We start from the raw sequence: 23,459 nt of genomic DNA on the forward strand, positions 1-23,459 counted from the left end.
GCGATCGTCGTACATTGTTTTCGTACTCTTTCTCATTAATAGATCCACACATGATTTACGTTCAGTTTATCTCAATTTTATTCCATTACTCTTTTACCAAATTTTTTTCAACTCGATTGCAATGAATCACGGATCATTTACAATCGTGATACAAGCGAAAAATAAAGAAAGGAAACGGAGGAGGTATTGGATCGTAAAGTTTTATAGTCGTATATAGAATTGTAAAAGGCTAAATATACTTTCAGACATGTAAAAGCAGCACATTACAACCGAGAGAACTCGATTGGAATCGATAATTCAGCGGGTAACCAGTTAATCGTATTACACGGCGCCCATTGGGGCGAAGAAAGGAAAGAGAGTTCACGGTCTCTCACGATACTCGTCGAGCGAATATTGGTCGATCGGTTTCTTGCGAAAAATCGGTGGATAATCGTTGCGCAAACTCGACGTGCGTTCACCTACGACCCACGCGTTCCACGAGTCGTTACGTTACGCTTGCAAAACGCGTACAAACTGCACGTGCCTGCATTTTCGAATCGATCCGATAGCGAAGCTCCAGCCATGGAGACCCGTTACATCCGGTTCGCCATAGCGATTACATCTGCAATCGAGACGGTTTGTCGTTTAGAGGGGCATTAATCACAGGTCTGGATCCTCCGCGGTTATTAGCTTTTCCCCCCTCGTTGCTTCCTTTCGCGCCGTTCTTCCTTCAATGCTCCCCTTGTCGATCGACTCACTCATTTTTCGCCCTGATTTCCACTGGTATTCGCTAAGCAAAACACTCGTTGGAATGGCAATTTCCACGTCGACGCGATCAGAGATTCATTCTCGAACGAAAACTTTCTTGCGTATCTTCTCGTTCAATGCAATCGGCTTAATGAATTTTCTTCTACAGATGAAAATTATCAAAGTAATTGGTATAATAATAATAATAATAATAATAATAATAATAATAATAATAGTAATTTCATTTTTCTTTGGAATTTAATCAACGCTTCGTGAGATCTTAAGTATTAAAGTATTAAAGTAACTGATTAAAGTTGATGTAAAGGGGCGAGCGAAAAAACGAGTAAGAAAATAAATGTGGAAAAAAATAATTTTTTCACTTTTCTTTACGTCGATACGATGTATTTTTCAGTTTGATTGTCAGTCAGAGAGGTGGCCGCGGTGATATTATGCACGAAGTCGTATCACCTGATACATGCATAATGTATCTCATTCATAAGCATCAGGTCTATCTATCAAAGAGGGCACACGGGGGCCGCGTTTCCGTAATTTGAACGTTCGTATTCGTCGAGGGTTTCGCGTGAACGCGATAATTCGTGTCCTACTTCGTCAATTAGATTCTACGGAAAATTCCCCAACCAGTTTATATTTCACGTATCGTTTCACGATTTCGACGCTCCAATTCCGTTATGTAAATCGTTTCGCGGAAAAAGAAATTTCTTCTCGAGATCCTTACCATCTTCATCGACCGATTTCGATATTTTAACTCGCCATTTATTCGAAATTTTGCTGAAATTTGGCTCATTTGGCGCGATATTGGCAATATTCTCGAAGAACTATATTGCACGCAACATTCTTGCAACGTGGACCCAAAATCTTCACGATCAATCCACCTCTATTCTTGGAATCACTCCTTCATTCGCTCTCGATATTCTCTAAAATTTAGAGTGCATAAATTAAACGTTTTCTCGATCTTCGTACTTTCTACTCTGTACAAATCAAGCAATCTCAATCAAATCGACGCGATATTCCATCAATTTAACGTTCATCATCCATCGATACCTCCACAAATCCTCGAATCGCTTATTCGTTCTCTTTTCATCGTACGATTCTCTCAAGAAAAGATGCGAGAAATCTGGTTTTCCGGTGAATGCAACCCGGTCCCTCGTGTCTCGAGGCGTCCGGGCCGAAGTTGCAAATAGAGATTCTTGGAAATGCTAATAAAACATCCTATGGCATCGCTCCATAGGCTAGACGGCGATGATGAACACGTATCTATTTGCGCCGGTGCTCCCTTCAATTTGCTGCCAGCTTTCTTTTTTCTTTTCTTTTTTTTTTTTTTGCTTGCGTACCACCGTTGCATCGGTTGAATAGGGGGTTAAAAAGCCCTTTTCATCCGCGGCTTAGAACCTTGTGACCGTGAACACGCGCGAGATTAAACGCGTCTCTTTGCTTTTCCTCGTGGACTTGATCTTGCTCTTTCTTTTAAGAAAATTTCGTTTTTTCTTGAAAATCCTAATTAATTTACCGGTGAAACGCGTCTAAACTTTATTTGTTTGACGCGATTAATCTTTTTCAATTAAATCATTCTTCGTATTTATTAGATTTTGGGACGAAATTTCCATAAGCATTTCGAGTGTAATTTCTAACGATTATATTTGCAAAAGAAATTTTGTATTTATATTTATAGTTTATATTTATAAAAAAGTATCACGTCTTCGGTAATGAAATTTCTCAGCTCGGAGATTTATCGGGGAAAAAAGCCGCGTAAGATACACGAGCTTAAGTGACGCGTCCCACGTATCTAAGCTTCTTGATTTCTTTTTCTTTTTTTTTTTTTTTTTTTAATGCTTCGTATCGTTAGAACACCATTAAGGTGGATGATAAACGATGTAAAAAAGAACAAGATTTTAAGTTCGAAAGATCACGCATCACACCCACGTGGGATTAATTAATGATCTCGCGCGACCTCGTTGCCTCCCAATTAGGTGAAGAGGCGGAAGAGGTGGTGTCTCGTGATGTAAGAAAAATTATAAATTCGGCATTTTTCGAATATCCCGGCCCACGTGAAACGTCTGAATGTGAAATTTCTTTCGAATATTTTATTCGGATATTTTAAATATTTTCAATATTTTATTCATATTTTACACAGTTTGAGGATTCAAATGCATTTTCCTTTAACTTATTTATCGCAAGATTGATTCAACTACATAAAGAATTCATTTATCTGATAATTTTCCAGAAATTTATTCTTTTTTCTAGAAATTAGATAAGTAGAAGTGTATTTATTCGTCGTACTTAATATTTATTTGCGAGAGATATTAGATAAGTTGTTCTTCTTGAAGATACGGAGAGCAGTAAAGAGATATTCGAAACATTTTATAGAAAAATCAATTTTTTTTCCTTTTCGAATTAAAATTTCGAAAATAAGCGAAAATCTATGCAAGGAAAACGCACGATCTGGTTCAGAAACTAGCTACGCCTCTCCAAGTTGCAAATCGAGACCTTCGATTCTTATTGCTTTCACTTGCGTCGATCGAGCAGCAAGTAAAACGTAATCGAAGTAGGTCCCCAGTAATCGTCGTTCTTTTCCTCGTTCGACCGGCAATTAACGGATGATTAGACGATCTAATATATAGGTGAACTGGTCGTGAACCGAGTCGATGAAAAACAACGAATTATACGGTTCCTCACATGTGTTGTCACTATTATCATATCGTACCCTTTATTATGCCACGAATCTGCAATTAGATAATTTGTAGAAATTTATAGTTTAAAAATATATATAATATCTTATATAAGATATAAGAAAACGTAAAAATAGAAATGTGAACGGAAAAGTTTAAGTTTGGACAATTACAATTACATTAATCTGAAAATTGTTGATTTTTTACAATTTTATTCTTTTGCATTTTTGCACACATCATTGTCAATAATTCTATATAAGAAAAAGAGGCGAGAAATTTTTCTTCGTGGGCAATTGAGTAATAGCAAAGTTCACGTGTACAATTATCTCGTTTCTGTCGATGACCCCTTTGTTGATAAAAATATTCTCGGTTGCAATGTTCTTGGGTCACGGATTCGCGAATTACATAATATATAATCTCGTTGCGTCACACAATTCCGGATAAATCTCGCACGTATTCCTCGATATTATTGAATCGTAAATGAAAAAAGAAAAAAAAAGAAAGAAAGAAAGAAAGAAAAACGTACGAGACACGGCTAAAATAAGACATCACGTGCCGTGTACTACTGATTAAGCCGCTGAAATCGAGAAGCTTACCGCGTACCACGTGCGAATTGTTTAACAGTAAGCGAAAGAGGATATCCGTCCAGTCGGATGTTCTTATAATAAATTATGATAAGAGACGTACTAAGGAAATAGAATTTATTATAGCCATCTGATTGAAATTCTAACTTTCCTCCTCACTCGCAAACAGCTAGTACCTTCATCGATTTTATTACGCGATTAACAGCCAAGAACTGTCAAATCAATTTCTAGAAGCGAAAGGAAGTGAAAGCCACGATTCGCTATTAATTTCTTCTTAACGTTTTCATCGAACAATTATCGACATCCCAATGAAAGTGAAGTGTTTTCAAAAAAAAAAAAAAAAAAAAATCGATAGGAATGAAAAGGAACTTTTTTTAATAACTTTCGTTTTGCTTCGAAGGTCGATGCTCCTCGAGTATCAATCTCTCCGTGGAAAAATTAAAAAAAAAAAAAAAAATGGAAGGAAATAAAATGTAGTGTCGATAAGAGGATCCGAACGCGGTGAGAATAAATAGAAGAGGACTGAACGCGTAACTGAACATCGCAATGCGGAACGAGGAAGCGGAATTGACGCGGTCTCGTGTGGCCGGATGGAACGAGGGGAGAAAAGAAATTGTTGGACACGAAGAAGGATCCGTAAACGAGTTCCCGGAGAAACGGCGCGGTCTTGAAATCCCCCGGGGAGTAATAATAACGAGCGGGCAAGTAGATCGCGAGGTCAGGCATTTGCTTCGATTAATAGCGGATTAGCCGGCTCCAACTCTGTCCGGCAACAAGAACAGCTGGTCATGAGGAACAACTTCCGAGACGGAATGGGAATAGACGAGACGCCGCGCGTATGTTTCATCCTCTATATTCGAATGGAGAAGAGAAAGGCAATGAAGTTAGGAGTATCGTGGAATCCACACGATGGTGGAGATACACGAGAAAGTTGAGAAAACGACGAGAAAAGGAAGGAATGGCAGAGCACGAGAAGGAATAAGAAGGAATACGTGGTAGATACCATTAAAAAATGTAGAAAGGTCGGTAAAATAATGAAGAAGAAGGAGGAAGAAAGAGAAGAGGAAGGAGGAAAGAGGCGAGTGAGGGAGACAAGAAGAGGGAGATGAACGATGGAGGGAAAACAAGTGAAGAAGAGGGAAAAAAGAAGAAGAAAAAAATGTCGAGCCGCTTCTGGCGTCCAGAAATATATTTAGCTCGGGTTGTTCTTCCGTTCGCAGCGTGCAACCGCTGCCGGAAAACTCAAAGCGCCTACCTTCGTGGAATAATTAAATCGACTCGCGAAGAGTGGCCGAGGAACCCTCCAGGGAATGGCAAAATGGCCATCACGAGTGCGTCACGCGCATCGTGGACCAAAGTCGGTCCAAGATTTACTCGATTTTCGACCTCGCCGACTTTTGCCACGCGCTTCCCACCCTTCGCTTTTAATTCTTCCTCCGGATGCATGTAACACCGAGACTGCTCGGTTGTTGGCGATTCAACAAATCGTAGACGATTGCAACGATAGATTCAACGTATTTACGCACGAGTTTCTGCGACGCTTGTCGTTAACGGCCTCTAAATTGCAATTGACGCTTCAAAAAGTATTTTTCATATTGATTTTATTGTCGAGAAAAACGATGACTTAATCGAGCTTGTTCCTTGTTACCTCGTTCTTTGGGAATGAGAGTTCTAGAGGCAGCGAGAAATTAAAGACGTGGCGTAAAGACTTAATAAAGAAAGGAATGAAAATTTCTAGAGCAGGAAATGCAGTGGAAAAAATTTTGGACCGATAAATTGATGGAACGCAGACATCGCGTTTTCCCTCGTTGTCATTCATTTCAGTCGTTTCGTTTAATAGTTACGTGGGAGTGAGAGACGTCGGGGAGAGAAGGAGGATTCATTGAAATTACAGGGGAGAGGGTAGAGAGGCAGTTGAAGTTGGAAAGAGAGTCACGTCGAGTAGCGAATTAAATCTCATCACCCTCATCGAGAGGAGGAAGGTATAGCTTGACCCAGTGACACGGATGACTAGAATACACGTTGACCCCATGTTCGAACAAAAATTAATGGATGTCATAAACAATGGAAAATTGAATTATCCTTGTATGCACAGATTTCGCTCACTGGCTGTTCCTTTTCCACGCCAAGAGAATGTTCTCTGTGTATCTTGCGTTCTTTTCCTCGTCCAATTTAGAAATTGCAACGCTCTCTAATTACCATTAACATCGAACTACGTGTAAATTACACGATTACTGGACTTGGTGAATTACGAATGGCTCCGAGTGACGCGTATTCTCACGTTGATTTACGTAAGTAGCGTAAATTGCGTCAGCCCCGGCACGCGTTAACCCGGTACACGCCTACTTGGACAATGAAACGTTGGATAGAACGCGAGAAATCGGTTTGGTTGGACACGCTCGTTCGATCGGCCACGTGCGTTTCGTCAATTAACTGAGGCTCGAAGGCTGCATCGACATCCCTTCCGGATTTCCTAATTTTGTGTTTGAATTTTGGAAAATTTACGCCTATGCAAGGAGATGCAAAAACATAACGTAAAATAGCGTAAATTTAAAGGTGCATAAATTTGTATCATGTATTCTCTTTCTCGAATCGAAACGATATGTATATCGGACTAAAATAACTGGTGGAAAGCGTATCGCGATTGTTACACCGAAGGCCAATATCTCATGCCAATCATAATCGCGTTTGGATATTTTCCAGCCCAAAATAAGTCGCTATTGTACGATTAAAAAATCATTTCGTCGATTAATAACCGTCGTTTCGAACCACGGCGTTTATTAATCCGCTCTTCTTATTCTTCGAACAATCGTATTGGACGGTATTATTCGACGCGACTTCGAGATGAATAGAGCGCACGTATAGCTCGAAGTATCGGACAGAGTTGTCGCTCTTTTCTGTCGCGCTGCCGCTCAGTCGGTGTCGCGCGATCGTACAACGCGTATCGACGATTCACGCTCGTCCTATATCTCTTTTGGGATTATTTCTTTTGTTCGCGATTTTAACCCTTCGTTGTGTCACTGGTGTACACTGGAATTTTAAACCTTTACGAAGAAAGTGGATTATGGAATCGGAGGGAAAAAAATCAAAGAAGACTCGATAAGTTCGGAACACGTTTTTATGAGAATACGGAAGAAACTTTCGGATATTTACGAGAGGAGAAAAAAAACTTGTAAATTTTTGCTCAGTGCGGAGTGATGTGGTTCGAGCGTGGATTTTAGAAAAGTGGACAAAGTATTACCTCGATGCCAACTTTATTTTTAACCCTTTGAAAGCGGCAGTTGAATGGGAAAGCCGCGTCACGAAACGGAGATATTCTATTATATCTGAATGGAGGAAGCGCGTCCGCGGTTTGGAGAAGGAAGATATCGAAAGATTCAAAGGAGCACGGTGGAACTTCTTTTTTTTTTACCTCGTGTTTAAAAAATCTTTTGTCCGTTTATTAATTAATAGTCGCTATTCTTCCCACTCGATAAACGTTCAACAATTTCGAGTCTGAATTTCGAGCGAGGAATTAGCAAGGTAATTGAATCGTTAAATTTTTTATTATTCGTGCTAATTTCGTTCCGAGAAATCTATTCGTTCGAATAAGTGTTTGGAGGATAACGATTTCGAGCAATTTATATCTTCGAAAGAGTTCAACCGGTCGACCACCGAGGTTGTTCGCCAGGTTACAATTTTAGAAGCGGACAGATAGAAAGAAGAATTGTACGCCGCGGGTATCGTAGACCCGAGATTCGACATAAGACGATTCCCGCCCAGAACACGGCGGTTCGATTTCGCGTACGAGAGAATTCGTGGCCAAAAATAAATTTGACCGTAAGTGAGTGGGTATCTCGGTGTCGACGATCGATTCTCTTCGAGTATTGACTCGAGACAACGTGACAAATACCTTTCTTACAATAGCGCGACAACTTGATTTAACATTTATGGATGCGACGTCGATCAATTTTAATTCAGCATCAACGTTGATTAAAATTTCATAAATATTTTTCATGAAGAGAAAAAAATATCGTCGCGTATAATTTTAATAAGACGTTTTTAAACTTGTGATGTTTCGACGATTCATTTTCACAGTATCGAATATTTCTTTCTTTTTTTTTTTTTTTCCTTTTTTTATTAGACTACTAGTCGAACATTTCTAGTATTTACTCGAGACTTTTAATCGTTCCCTCGTAGATCCTGCGTTCGAATGTTCGCATCACGTCTAATATTACAGGACGAACCGAAATAAACTTTGCATACGGTAGTCCACGTACGCGTACCTATTCATCACACTTGCGCATAGACGTGCACGTATATAGAAACCACGATCCACACGCAAAATGTGGACCGTCAGAAACATACATTGCCACCTCATCGCACGCGACACGTCTTGCTTATTTGCAAAACTGTGACTCGTTTATCGGTATTATCGCGAGTGGCGATGATAGGTCGGCCCGGTTGTTCCTTCGGAATTTCCATTCGAATAATCAATTTCCGTAAAACTTTTCCTGTATCGCTGTTCCGTTGGAAAACGGATTGAAAGTTATATAAAATTGTACCGTTACTATTATCGCGTTTACTGATTGACAACAGCAACGATATGACGAAACGCGTAAAAGCTTATCTCTAGTAAAGAGCTAATAGAAAAATTAACGATACCGGAGGGAAAGAAGATTGCAAAAGTCGAAACTGTTTTTTTATTATTATATTCTCGATGGATTGTGTAATGCCATTAAGAGAAGAAGACTTCTTAAGCGGAAATAGCGTCATTTGTCATCACCGTGTTGCTTGTTTTAAGCTGGCAACCGATCAATCGGCCATTACGTTTTTTTTAATTTATTATTGACGCAGTTTTTTAATCGGGAACCGATGCTAAAAGACATACCTCTGTCCACAACTCGTGTTATTCCAACCATTTAAACGGCCTGAAATACACGAAACTTTTAACGGTACGATACTATCGGAGAAGAGTTTCGACGTGTTGTCGAAACTTGAAAAGACAGTCGGAACATTCGTCCGATTCGTCGATTTATCGAAAAGTTTCCCTGTAAATTTAAGCGTTACACGCTCTCTTTCCGTCATCCTCCATGATAATCGCATCAGGTCCTCTTCTTTCCGCTTATCGATAAAAACTATCGACGACAAGAGGAAGTATCAATCTAAAAAAATAAGAATCAGAGATGGAAGGGGAGATGATAGATATTAAATATTTTATTGATGGAAACATTCCATAATTAACTAAACTAATATACTTTGTTTTCACCGAATTTCACTTTATTCTTCTTTTCACACGATGATAATACGACAAGTTGAGCAGGGAGCAATAAAGAATTTAATATAACGGCCGAGATTGTGGATGGATGACGATGGAGAACGACGATGTCGTTAAGCCTAAAAACTGTTTCGAGTTCGCGACGAATTCTTGAGGAAAATACGGGGAAGGCGAGAGGGCCCAGTGAGCGACTTTTCGACCGTCTATTTCGAGAGACGAAAACGCGCAAACCCTCGTGGTGATCGTTTTACATATTATCACGATTCCATCCACGTACGCGGGTTTTCGCGTTGACCGCGAGAACTGGAGGCTCGTGCAGCCTTGGAATTTAAGTAAACTATCATTTCTCGTAACACAGCCAATTTCTCTCCTTTGCATATTTGTGATACGGACATTTTACGCGGAAGATTTCTTCGACGAAATTTATGCAATTTCTCAATGTTCCTGATATCGAATTTGTTTGTTACAGAAGTGTTGTTGATACGATGAATCAAGATATCGAGATATTAATACTATTACAAGTGAAAATATTGATAAATGACGTCGAAAACTTTTATATCGATACTTTTACAAGCGATTGTGATATATATACATATATATATAAATCGAATAATTGACGTAGATTGATGTCAGGAATCGATAGACCTGATATCAGCGAAAAATACACGGCTATCCTTGAAATCGATTTTTCCTTCTCTTTCGCATTAAGAAACTATTTATAACGACATCCTTTCTTGTCTCGGTCTGTGAAACTGTCTGAACTAATTTCCTTCTCCACGATCACATCTCGATCTGTATTCTTTCCACGGCATCGTCCCACTTTTCCCTCGATGATAAGCAAATTAAAGGTTTGCTCGAAACGCATCGATGCGTTTTAATCGAGTTTGTAGGGAAAGTAATTAATATACTCTCACGAATAACTGTATTTACGAACAATTTCACGATCACCGTGATCAGAGTCAACCACGATTAAAACATTCTCTGCAAACTGCTTCTCTATCTTCTTTTAAACGCTTATAATTTAATTCCATCCCAAGAATAACGATGATAACCGATCCTTCTCTGATTCGTGACGAGTAACGAACGTCCGTCCATTTTCATTTTTCATGAAAATTACGTGGAAGAACGAGAATATAAATAAAAAAGGGGGAAAAAAAAAAAACACGAGATAATTGCATACTCGCGGAAACCCAACGTTCCGTGTAGTTGCAATGGTTCCGATCACGGGATTGACACCGTTTACGGCGTATCGATATTGGCTCGGCCGCTATTTTTAGTGGGCCGTATCGTATTCTAACGATGCAAACCGCAAACGTGACCGAGTTATGCGACGTTGAGAGTCCCTTCTACGTAGAAACGAAGCGTGCACACGGCTACGTGACAAACTCACACGCGGCCCGTTGCGATGTATACACTTATCACTCGACAATGTCCGATCTCAGTCGTACGTACTGTCGATCGTTCGAGTTCGATCCTCTTTTGGAACCGTTCCAGGGAACGATCGAGTTCACTCCGAGAACTCGTGTCTCATTCTTGTCGAACACGTCGAATCCAAAATTCGACAAAATTTTCAATGGTTGCGCGTGTCGTTGGAAGGCTATGATCGGCGGTTCTATCTTTTCGCGCGAATCGTTCGAACGAATTGGCGAAAGAAGGATTGATACGAGGCGCGCGTGGGCGTCCCGGTTCGAAGTGGCGGATAATATAACGTTCGCTTGTTTATGATCTTGTTTCTAAGCAGTGTACGGAGTAATAATATCGTTTACGATATTGTTTTCTAGTTGTCTCTGGATGGATTGGAAAAAGTAGGTGGTGCCGTTATCACACAGGCTTGAGCGATATCGGTAGGAAATAGGCAAGGTTGTTGTGCACAGGTCGCTGATTCACGTTTCGCGAAATGGTGGGCGGAAATCAGGTCGAGGGAAATATACTTTATTTTTATTGATGCAATGTTCATGGATGCGCGTACATGTTTCAAAACATTAGACAATCCGCTCATGAGAATATTCGTTTTTGAAGGTTACATCATATTCCTGTAAAGAATTTATATACTTTTCGTCATTGCGTCACCTCACCTAGATATATTTAGAGTATGCCGAGTGGTATCTACTGCGATCTTTAGGATCTTAGCTAGCTGAAGGTTAGGAAAATATATGACGGTGATTACGAGACACATTCTTTGTTCTTCAACTTCGATCGTGAAACGAAACGCGGCTCGTCGAGACTATTTCGTCGTCTTATCGCACGTGCGCTCGGTGAAGGAACCGCGGGATCCGTGCGCGCGCTCGTGATTTATAGAAACAAATATTTGTGCCCGACATAACGAGCAGATATTTGCAAACTTGGTAAATGTGACTAAAAAAAAAAAAAAAAAAAAAGAAAAAAAAGAAATTTATTCGAGTGAAAGTAGCGAGAATCGTTAAGCGATCATTGACATTTATAGGATAGGCTTCGACAATATTTTACAGATAAACTCTATTTTCTTTATTGGCCAACTCTAATAACACAACCGACAGCTTAAGACTTAAGACAGAACTCGACGAAGATAAGTTGTCGTCGATTAAAGAAACATAAATAAATTTTGAAAGGAATAGTACGTCCAATCTAATATAAGAAGATACAACTAGTATTCGATTAATAAGAGAACTTTGAACATTCCAATTTTTTTTAAACTTTGCACATTTGTAGAATTTACGATTTATTATTATTATTATTCTTTTTGATTCTTGTTAAAATACTTGTGCAAAGTTTAAAAACGTTCTCTTGTATCAAGAAAATTTTACTCCTTTACGAAATCATTAAAGAATATATACAAAACTAGAATACTACAAAAATAGATAAAATGACAATGGAATATTTTAATAATATTAGCAGATATGTAGATCGCACTTGGTGCTCTTCGAACCGATGCGTTATCAATTATTTATCGCTCTTTATTTATTCCAATAATAACAACTCGAAAAATCAATATTAAAATATTTAAAAAAGAAATCAAAATGTTGAGCGTCCTCAAAGAAACATATCGTACGATCATTATTATTTAAAAGGAAAGAATTAATTTAATTTAATTTATATTGCAATCTTCCATCGAAAGTCTCTCATTATTGAAAGTCGAGAACGCGTGACAATGATTTGGCGGAAAAGACGAACGTGACAGGGACAAGACCTCCATCAACGGAAATAGAAAGCACGAATTCTTGTCGCGACGATTTACGTAAAAGCATGGAGGAGTACGTTAGGATATCTTTCGCCGACGTTTTCTCCGTATTCCAGCGAGGTCTTTGACAACGTGGCACAGGGGCAGAATGCGGGATAACGTTTTAAGAATGATGGTCGGTTAGTTGCCAAACGTACGATGTCCAGTCGGAGACAAAGAAAGATCCACACCGGGAATACAAATTTTCTTCCCCCTCCTCCCCCTTTCTGCTGGTTAAGGGTATGGTGGAAAAGGGCGGGAGGGGAGGGAGAACGCGAGGTACGCATAACGCGCGTAGCTTGCAGCGATTCGAGCACGATCGAAGCCGTGCACGCACGCCTGGTCACGGCCCCCACGGCACGCATTTGCATACGCGTAGCAATGCAGGGTGAAAGTACCGATACCGTGTCGCCTTGGTACAAAGATCCGATGGACGTTTCTTATCCTTCTCGCGGGAAGTTTAGCAACGTTGTTGGGAAATTTGGGAAAGGATAATTACAAGGAGGGATAATTATATATTATATATTCCCTCATCGATTGTGATAATTATTTTTATTAAACGTAGTGTAAGAGTAAGAGTAAGATCGGGGAATATGATACGAGAGAAATTATTTTTAATTACGTTCTATCGTGTCGACGACTAAAGGATGAGATTCGTAGGATGCTATCTCTTCTGTTTCACCTCGTAAACGCGGTCACGTTCGAAAATATACCTACGTTGGATAAGTACTAATTTATATTTATCTTGTTTCAGATCGCGGTGTCCGATGCTCGTGGTGTACATCGAGGAACGCGAAGATGTAGCTCGATCGACCGTCGCGTGATCATCAAGAATCGAATACCACCGCGGTAACAGTGGACATACTTATCTATAATTAAACTATATAATGCTGACAGTGTACCCCGAACGTGAACACTTACTCTCGCGTTGAATACCAGTTGAGCAGTTTGAATCTCTACAAGAGCAAACAACGATCTCCTCGTATTCGATGCCTGCTAAAATAATACTCGGCTTTTGAACGTTGGAAGAAAGGATCGGTCGTTGAAAAAAAAAGAAAAAAAGAAAGAAGAGGAACGATAAGAAGGAATTCGACGATGGGGGGACACGCAGAGGGAGCGAGGATCGCGTGGTCAGTGGCACGGCTTCCGTCGTGGCCGTGGAGAACGAGATTCTTAGGCCAGCTGGCCTGAGATATGCCAGCAGCAACAGACCTCGTAATCACGGAACCATCGAGAACGATATCATCCTCGTCATCGTCATCCACGTCCTCACCGTCATCGAGGCTGAGAACGGAAACGGCGGTATCGAGGTGTTCTGGGGGTGTCGCTGGCCGACAGCTGGCGGTAGAGATCGAGACGATCGAGCGCCGGGTCTGCGCGACCCGACGCGACCTCTTCGTACCCGTGACCGTCGACCCTCGGCCCAGTCGGGCCGTCCACTGTCCAGATCTAAACGCCTGTTTGGTGAACGAGTCTCGGTCCGGCCGCGACCAGGTCGATTGCCAGGCGATTCACTTCGGTTACGCGATCCCTGTGAACGTGGTCCCCCTGGGAACCGATCCACGGCTCGCCGAGCTCGTCTTGGACCACTCGACCGAGTTGAGCAGACGTGCCGCGAGCTTCTTGCTTGAGCACCATCCTCAGCTGCGTCAGCAGCGGCAGACGCAGCAGGAACGTTGTCCAAGCATGGCGGCAACCGCGAAGCACGATCTGCGACAGAAATTCCCGACGGACACCTCGACGTCCGGTGACGAGGACATCGCGGCGATCGCGAAACAGATCAGCGACCACGCGGAGGCCATCTATCAGACTTGGAAGAGCCGTGGGTTAGCCCCTACCGAGATATTGAACTGTCACAGCAATGCTACGGCAGCGGACAAGTTCGGAAGCGCTCTCACGCCGAGTTCCGCGTCGAACAGCGCGAACAATACCGGGAAAAGTTCGCCCACGAGCGGTACACCCGCCACGGCGGCGGTTGATATACTGAGCCAAACGCCGAATCTCGATAACGGAAATTTGGAGAAGCTGGTGAACAATTTCGTGGTGGAGGACAAAGCTAGGTTAGCCGCGTCGAGGCAGAGGTCGCCCTCAAAGACTCTACCCTCGTCGATACAGTTCGCGCTAGAGAAGTTCGAGAAGAACTCGATGCAGCAACAACAGCAACAATCGCAGACCTCTCCCTTGAAGAGCAGTAACGTTGGCGGTCAGGGGAAGGCGAAGCAAGGAACCGTTCTCTTGTCCCCGACTTCCCCGTTCACGAACAAACCTTCGCAGATAGTGAAGCCTCAGGTTTCCCCGAAAACACCGGGCGCGCATCATCGGGAAGTATTTTTGGAAACTATAGAGACCACTTTTCCCGCGGATATCACGCCCTCGAAGATCGTGGTGCAGCAAAAGAGGCCAACCAGTACGGTGATCACCTCTCCCACCGCTTCCTCCAATCTCGACGATTCTTCCACGAATTCAGGCTTGACCACTTGGCCCCTGAAGAACAAGTTGAACGACAATAAAAGAATAACGGATCCTTGTAGATCACCGCAACAGGAAAGCAAATCGTTGGCGAGCAAGGAGGAGAAGAGGAACAGCGGTTCTAATTCGAGCGCGTACCTGGACGAGGTTGCACGCGAGGAGGAAAGACTGATAAACGCTCTGAAGACGGGCTCGGTGATCACGGAGGAGCCCGTGGAGAGGACGGTGCCTCTGACTCGCCAGAAACCCGCGATCAAGAGGGAGAAACCGAAGGTGGAGCCCGTTAAACCGATAATCATCGGTCACAATCATCATGGAGGGGGCCTGGTCCCCGCTTCCGCTGCCATGGTGAACAACGTGACGTCCACCGGGACATCGGGAACGTCTAACGCTAGTGCAACGTCAGACGCGAAATCTCTGAGCAAGGATGATCTGTCCAACATGTCAGTGGTGGATTACGCGAAAGTCAGATACAGAGCGGCTCAGCAAAATCCTCCGACCCAACAGAGGTTGGAGGAGCAGAGAACGAACAACAACAGTTTCAATTCCACGGAGCAGTTAGTGTCGACCACGAGGTCCAAATTCGAAACGGAGATACAAAAGGACAAGGAAGCGAGTAAAGAGGAGAAGGATCCTGTCACGTCTAGATGGGGCCCTAGAATCAATTCGCCAAGGCCAAGAATCGAGCAAGTACCTCATCCGGAATTGACCACCCAACAGAAGCAGCATATTAGAGCCGCCGCCGCAACTGGAACCGGGAACAATCCTATCAGACCGTTTTTAACCAGGGGATCCGTCGCTGAACGCGTTTTGATCTTCGAGAAGTGCCCGAGCGAGCTGTTGCTCGACAAACGAGGGCCACGACAACCGGCCATCAACACTTGGAGAACAGGACACGAGGTTCAAAACAAGGCTCAGGTAAATCGATCGCTTACCGCGATCCACAATTATCGTTTCTTTCTTAACTTTTGCCTTACGTTTTTGAAAACTTGACGTTAGAGAGATATTTTCTTATACACAAAAAAAATAAAAAAAAAAGTACAAAATCGATCCACGGAAGCGGAGGAAGATCGAGAAGAGGTCCGTTTAGAAAATCGAGAGGAGACCCGTTCGAAAACTTTTTACAAGGCCGCGCAATTATACATCCATTTACACGTGGATGCGTAAAGAAAATCCTACGAAAGACGAGCCACGTTTTCCTGGAAGAGATGGTTAATTCGGCGGGACGAGACTGTACCTCGAGAACTTCCACGACGATCGGGAAGACGTGTCTTCTCTCGTATGTTCTCGCCACTCTGGATGGCTTATATCGGGCGTTTTGGTCGGCGTCCAAATTCCTCCTTCCCTGGGAGGATGTTCGACCGGTCGACTCCTGCACTTTTGTCTCGAAACGAGTTCAAGATCTCTTCGCGTAGAGGTCGTTTCTGCATGCCTTTATCCGCAAGCCTCTTCTTCTATTCTTCTTCGTTATCGAGCTTGTGCAATTTTCTTTGGTTTTTTTTTTCTGAATCCGTTTGAACACGGTTGATATTAATGAATTGAAACATACGTGAAATTATACTCTGAAGATATAAACAGTGTTGAGGTATCAAAGACCTCGCGAAATCGTGATTAAACATCTCGTATTATTACTCGATCACTTTCAAACGATTCTTCTAAAATAAATATCTTTCTTACGAATTATTGAAACTACGTCTTCTCGGAAGACGCGTCATTCGAAAATTAGTAAGAAACACGAATTTAAATCGATCGAAACGATTAAGAAAGAATAGTTCTCGGGAGTTACAAAGCTGGTCTGGATCAGGGCCAAAAAAAGGAGGATTATACCTGGCACGGTTGCCTGCCAAAAACTGTTATCGCCCTGGCTTTTCCTAGTCGAGCATAGGTATAATTGTTTCGAGCGTATCCATCGATCGTCCCGATCCTTTAATCTCTCCGCTAATTCTCATCGATCTTTTTTCTTTTTTTTTTTTTTTTCCCCTAATTTAATTTAATCTCTCGAAATCACCGATCTTAATCTGAACGAGTTCCCTTTCGGTAGTCAATCTTGATCTATAATACCGTTGATAGGCCTCGGGTTCTCCAATATGGCGGTGCTGAGCGCTGGAACAATGCACGTGGCCCGAGGGGCTTGGCTATGCCATTGTTATTAAACGGTTATTACGTTCTCACTATGCTTTGATATCAACCTTGGATTCGCTCAAAGACATTCCTTTCCTATACGTATTTAGCAATGGAATTGGCTTTTCGAATTAACTCGAGATAATTATCGAGCTGATTTCTAGAAAATTGATACCAATCCCCTCGCTCGATTCGTCGTTGCAACGAACGATACGAACGAATGGAAACAATAAGATTCCTCGAATTCCAGCGTACGTGGAATAAGTGAGAAACACGTAGATATTTATGGATGCAACGGGTAGAGGCTGTAGCGATTTTGCGCTCGCGCGGTGCATCGTCAATAGACGTAAAGGAAAGGTTCAACGAAATTCGTCTGTTGGGAGGGAGGGGAAAAGAAAAAGAAAGAAGAAGAAGAAGAAAAAAGAAGCAACTAACTGTGAAAACCGATGTATCCAGAAATCGATGGCGTTTGTTGACCAACGTCGGATTATTTTCTTATCCTTGGCACTGCGTACTGAATCCCTCTTTCCCTCTCGGCGAACCGCTCTGTTCCCGTCAATTTTAATCGTTCAAAGAGAGAGGGCGAGAGAAAAATGGACAAGATCTCGAAGGAGAAAAGGCGCTGTTATAGGCGGCGAGGAGGAGAGGAGCTCGATTAATTTAATCGACGTAGAGTAGAAACGCGGCGTGTCCGTCGTTTGTTTGGTCGCAGCTGAGTCATGTGCTCGGTTTTCGTTACGATTAAATGTTATTCGACCTCGAGGAGAGAAATAAAGTGGACCACCATGGCCATAAGTGGAAACGGACAGCTCCCGGGGCCAGCTTATCGTCGTTACCGTTGGTTAAATAATACTCGAGGCAATACGATGTTACGTCGGTGTTGTTTATTCGTTCAGGGTGGTCCGTGCTCCATACGCTTTGTTCATTACCGAGCAAACGGCGGTAGTTCGGGGATATAGTTGGATCGTGTTTGCCATAGAATTGCCGGAATACCGTTCGAAATCACCGCGAGGGATTCATTGAATCAACGATATGATGATAGAAGGACGGGTCGAGACGTTGACGATGAGCGTGCGACCAGGCAACGTTCCAGGTATCGGGTAATTAAAAAATTTCTATTGGAAAAGACGCGCGCGTTGCGTCTTGCGGTGTTGTGTCCATATCCCCCGTATGGAAGAACGCGAAGACGCACGCGGCGCGTGATCTCGAGGCGGCAGAAAAATAGGAAAAGAGTTCGATCGCGGATTCGAACGGCGAGAAATCTTGCCGGCGAATATCTGCGACCGCTGACTGACTCATTGTGCCAGCTCCTTATTGGATATGAGCGCTAGATTTCAAAAGGCCGTCGACAGTCGCCTTGAAGCCGAGTGTAACGCCGCTTATGGCTGAAAAGCGGTCCCCCGGCCAGGAAAGTTAATCCGCGACCGGCTACGTAAGAGTCGTTAGAATAATAGGAACCAGGAAGGAAACGATCTGGTATTCGATGTTCTTGAACGATGTGCAGGTATCGAGTAAAATTCAAATATTCAAGTTCGAAAAGTTTAAACGTAAATATTTACATTTAAATTTAAATATTCATGGATTTTTTTTCCCTCGTATAAATATTCATGAATTTTTTTTCGCATATTTTAAACGTTAAAAGCGTAAAACAAACTTATTCTGCGTAATACTGTATAGAGGTCTCGATGGATCCAATCGATGAATTAGATTCGCTTTCTGCCGCATCTCTACGCTTCCCTTCAACCCCCGCAAGAACATCCGATTGAATCAGGCCCTCGATGAAATGCCACTTCCATCGCGATTCCAATTAATTTAAAATATGTTTACGGACTTTAGCGTCCCGCTTCGAATGAACGGAGCTACCATGAAGGTTCAAAGTTAGGAATAAAATTGAATGAAAATATCGAAGGTTCGATCGAACGGCGAAGGTCAAGTATTCGGTGTCGGAAACGAACGATCCTTGGCCGATTGGCAGAGCTCGAAGGGCTCGATCGAGAGGTGCAGTCGAATTTGCTATGTCAATTGGAACGTTGATTGACGGTATCCCGTGTGTCACGCAGTGGACCGTGCCAAACATGAGGCCGTAATAATTGTTTCGACCATTTTGCCTAATCTATCCCAATGTCACGGGAGCTAAACGTGATCTGTTCCGGCATTTGCACGATGATTCGCATCTTGATGATGATCGCAACCTACTCGATTCCCGCGTGTATACGCGTATTATATTGCAGTAATGTAAGTTCTTCTCTCTTTCTATTTTACTTTCATTCTTCTCGTTAAATTTCATCGAAGAATCGAGTTTTTCACGTTAGATTTATTCGACCCGAGGATATCGACGATTATCGTTTGGTTATTCGAGTGGACGTTGTCTTATTTTTACCGCGCTGAACGGCATGCATTATTGATCTTTTCTTAAACGGATTTCATCGAAGAAGCTCTACCGCTATTTTTATTATATACGTACAGTATTTTTTTTTCTCTCGTCTATTATTACCGTTGCTGTCGTTAGCCTTTCCCTTATTTCTGGCGATCATTGACACCTTTTCTTCCCGATTTCTTTGTGGTTGAATAAAAAAGAAGAAACACACTTTTAGAAATTTTCTTCGTTCTTTCTTCGTCGAAGGAAAAAAAGAAAGAAAAGAAAAAAAAAAAAAAAAGATCGATCGATGAACACTCAGCACGTGGAAATATCCTCCTCGTCCCGTGACCATGATGTTGGAAACAACAACGCGTAAAAGTGGCTCGTGATGTAATCATAGTCACATGGGCGAGGCGATGCATTAGCCGCGTTGGCCGGCCTCTTTGCATTCTTCGGATCCTTGGCGTCGCGTAACAGGATGTCGCGTCCTTGGTTCGCCGATACCTTCGCTTTCGAAGAAGCGTAAAATTATTCCTATATCGTCGAGGCGATCGATTAGCCACCTTTGAGAACCTCATCGATTTCTCGTAACCGGAAGCACGAACAATATAATGAGATCAGGATCGTGGCTCGCCGTGGTGTCCTTTGTTTGTAACGCGATAAAACGTACTTATGTAACGAGAAGAATTAAACACAGAGGAAATAAATAAAACTTTTCCTCCAATACCTTCCAAGAATTTATTTTACGAGTATTTGTGTTTTACCAATAATTATAACTTGTAATTGTAATTCCGTTCGCGAATATTATTATCATGTTCGAATCGAGCGGTGCAAAATTGCAACCACACACGAATCCACACCACGATCGTGCACGGAGAAACGTTCGTGGTTGCGATTTTGCCATTTTTCACGGATCCAATCAGTTTCCCCGGAACGATGCTTGTTGGTTCTAGACGTACGCGAAAGACAAGACACAGCAAAAGAGCTTGCCACCGCACACGACACTCCAGAGGCACGTGAAAGCGAACAGAAACGTTCACATACCACGGTAAACGTTGATCCAAACCGTATATACCGATACAACACTGTTGGTATTAATCGAGCAAACACCGATAAACGCGAAATATCTATTGGTCGTTTGCAGATTTTACTTTCCCGGAGGAAAACCTTTGCCGTTATCGCAAGTGGAGGCAACTATCGCGAGGATCACCGCCGCTTTTCAAGCTCTTCCCGGCCATCGTGCGTCCCGAGCCCAATTTCACACAATTACGAAGGTATACTAAACTATATTTTTCTCTCCAAGATTTGATCTTGACCGTTCGATTATTCTCTCGTGGGTTATTCACGTGGGAAACTCGTTCAAACTTCAACGTTCCATTGATGGAACAGCTGTATAGTATACAAAAGCGTATGATTTGTCTTGCAGGCATGCGACTTGCCGCTCTATTGGAAAGTGCCGCTTTTCCTCGCGGCTGGCGGAGATCAGACAGGCTACGTTGAGATGAACGCGTTCCTTGAATTTTGGAAAGAAGAGTAAGCAACGAATATAAGCTTATTATAACGTATATTCTTCAAATTCACGAACGTTCCCTTCACGTACGATTCGATACACGAATAAATCAAGATTTATTTTAGGATCAGACGGTTCTAATTTTAATTCTCAATTTCTTCTTTATATTCCATCAGTTTAACGATTATTGTGGGGTTGACTGTTTGCAGAATATCGAACACCCACCACGACGCGGCGAGCAAGTTTATTCGAATCACAACCCGGGGCCAGAGGAACAATATACTGCCGGAGGATTTGATCCCCCTGGTACAAGACGTAGTCGAGACCCATCCCGGTTTAACTTTTCTCAAAGAGGCTACTGAGTTCCATTCACGCTACGTACACACGGTTCGTATTCGCGCGATAAATATTTGCTGGATATTTCTCTCGTTTTCAAGACAAGGATATATATATATGTATAGAGAGAGAGAGAGAGAGAGAGAAAAGAAAAAAGATTCCACAGAGAATTGACCATACGATTTACGCAACGTGAATCGTCTTGAATTATTCAACGTGATCGTGCTCGCCTCGAGCAATTATCACACGCGCTCTTCTCACTCATTGGAAAATCATTTTAACGAGTCGACGAGTATTTTATACGATATTGACCATTTAACAGTAGAATTCTTCCGTTCTTTTTTCTCAGTTAAACTGGCTTCCGTATTTACACGAATTGTACATTTGTACATTCAATATTGAGAAGGCAGTTAACACGATGAAGTTTATATTTAAAGTTCTTAATTGATGATTTTGATGAATATTCATTCTGTCCAGGTGATCGCTAGGATATTTTATTGCGTGAATCGAAGTTGGAGCGGAAGGATTTCCGTGGCGGAGTTGCGAAGAAGCAATCTGCTCTCGGTGATCGCGATCCTCGAGCACGAGGAAGACATCAATCAAGTAACAGCTTACTTCAGCTACGAGCATTTCTATGTGATCTACTGCAAGTTCTGGGAGCTAGATCGTGATCATGATCTTTTCATCGACAAGACAGATCTCACAAAACATAATGATCACGGTAAGAAAAAAAAAATATATATATTTTCCTTTACAATATTCCGTGTAAATTTCGTTACAAGGAAATTCATTTTTCAACTCGAGCGTGTTCTAGCTCTTTCCAAACGTATGATCGCGAGAATATTCAGTGGTGCAGTGACGAGGGGTGGCGTGAAAAGCGGAAACGGCGTTCAACAATCTCAGGATAAAATGAGTTACACGGAATTCGTGTGGTTCTTGTTAAGCGAAGAGGATAAAAATCATCCGACCGCTATTGAATATTGGTTCAGGTATAATGCGAAGCGTTTAAGATTACGTATATTGGGTGGATGATTACATATGGTTCATTTTGGATGGTCAATAGGTGCATGGATCTCGATGGTGATGGATATTTGTCGATGTACGAATTGGAATATTTTTACGAAGAACAATTGCATCGTATGGAGGCGATTGGATTGGAGACGTTACCTTTCGAGGATTGCCTTTGTCAGGCAAGTCGTGTTAGAATATTAAATATTTTATATATTATGTATTCATTCTATTGTTTCGTCCATTGAAGTATGTTTTATATGATTTTGTATAGATGTTAGATATGATCAAGCCGGAAAAATCAGGAAAAATATCCCTAAGCGACTTGAAAAAGTGTAAAATGACTTCAATCTTCTTTGACACGTTCTTCAACCTCGAAAAGTACCTGGATCACGAGCAGAGAGATCCCTTTGCATCTGCAAGAGAACATGACCCTGATGGTCACGAGGTAAAGAGCTTTAGAAATTATCAGAAACAAGTAGATTTAACAGGAAAAGCAGTTGTTGTTACTGAGCATTTTACTGATATCCGTTATCGTTACGTTTTTTTTTTTTTTTTTTTATTTCATTTGTAACAGCTGTCAGATTGGGACCGATTCGCAGCAGAGGAGTACGAATTGTTGGTCACCGAAGAGAGTGGTAACGAACAAAATGAACAAATGTAAGTAATTGATTTCACGTAATTTATATTGCACATGGTTCATGCCATATAATCAGTATATGAATATTGTTCTTACTATCACTTATTAACGTTGATATATATGTTACGCATCAATGTATTAATCATTGTTTAATACTTAGTAAATTGAGATAAAAATTTTATTTTATATATAATCAATCGAGGATTACTTTGAAAAATAAGAATAAGAAATTAAAAAATATTGTATATTATTATGCAAAACATACAGATGAACCCGTTTTATAGTTCTCATAGAAAGTTCTATTCGCTATTTCGAGCTATGAAACGGAAGTTATAGCTTTCGAATTGTGGCATGCATTGTCATTAGATAGACAGTATGCCCCGCTGATCTAACAATTTCACCTTGTACTATGACCGTAATGGTACGATCTATGCGTTTTGTTGCAGGCTGTGTGATGATGAAATGTAACCATCATCTACAGCTCAGTAAGTAAATGAAACCAGAACTGCATGATATATAGTTATGCACGATGCTCGTGTATGCATAATTTATTAATTAGAAAGTCG

The 23,459-nt window shown here is 41.8% G+C and overlaps 1 protein-coding gene across 3 annotated transcripts in view; it reads left to right on the forward strand.

The window, feature by feature from the left end:
* The window catches only part of LOC122712070, a 34,093-nt gene that overhangs the window by 7,891 nt on the left and 2,743 nt on the right, over window positions 1-23,459 (forward strand). Inside the window, exons 1-12 of one of the 3 annotated variants that reach the window (XM_043931389.1) lie at window positions 6,809-7,519; window positions 13,205-15,837; window positions 20,353-20,447; window positions 20,544-20,673; window positions 20,826-20,932; window positions 21,119-21,296; window positions 21,723-21,966; window positions 22,060-22,234; window positions 22,309-22,435; window positions 22,528-22,701; window positions 22,831-22,913; window positions 23,340-23,378. In XM_043931389.1, coding sequence (XP_043787324.1) covers window positions 13,645-15,837; window positions 20,353-20,447; window positions 20,544-20,673; window positions 20,826-20,932; window positions 21,119-21,296; window positions 21,723-21,966; window positions 22,060-22,234; window positions 22,309-22,435; window positions 22,528-22,701; window positions 22,831-22,913; window positions 23,340-23,361 — 3,528 coding nt within the window. In that variant the 5' untranslated portion in view covers window positions 6,809-7,519; window positions 13,205-13,644 and the 3' untranslated portion in view covers window positions 23,362-23,378. Of the gene's footprint in view, window positions 1-6,808; window positions 7,520-13,204; window positions 15,838-20,352; window positions 20,448-20,543; window positions 20,674-20,825; window positions 20,933-21,118; window positions 21,297-21,722; window positions 21,967-22,059; window positions 22,235-22,308; window positions 22,436-22,527; window positions 22,702-22,830; window positions 22,914-23,339; window positions 23,379-23,459 lie in introns of those variants that run through there. The other 2 variants (XM_043931387.1, XM_043931388.1) reach the window with 2 other exon arrangements.

The sequence above is a fragment of the Apis laboriosa genome, unplaced genomic scaffold (assembly GCF_014066325.1).
Source record: "Apis laboriosa isolate Shangri-la unplaced genomic scaffold, ASM1406632v1 scaffold18_cov149, whole genome shotgun sequence".
NCBI lineage: Eukaryota > Metazoa > Arthropoda > Insecta > Hymenoptera > Apidae > Apis > Apis laboriosa.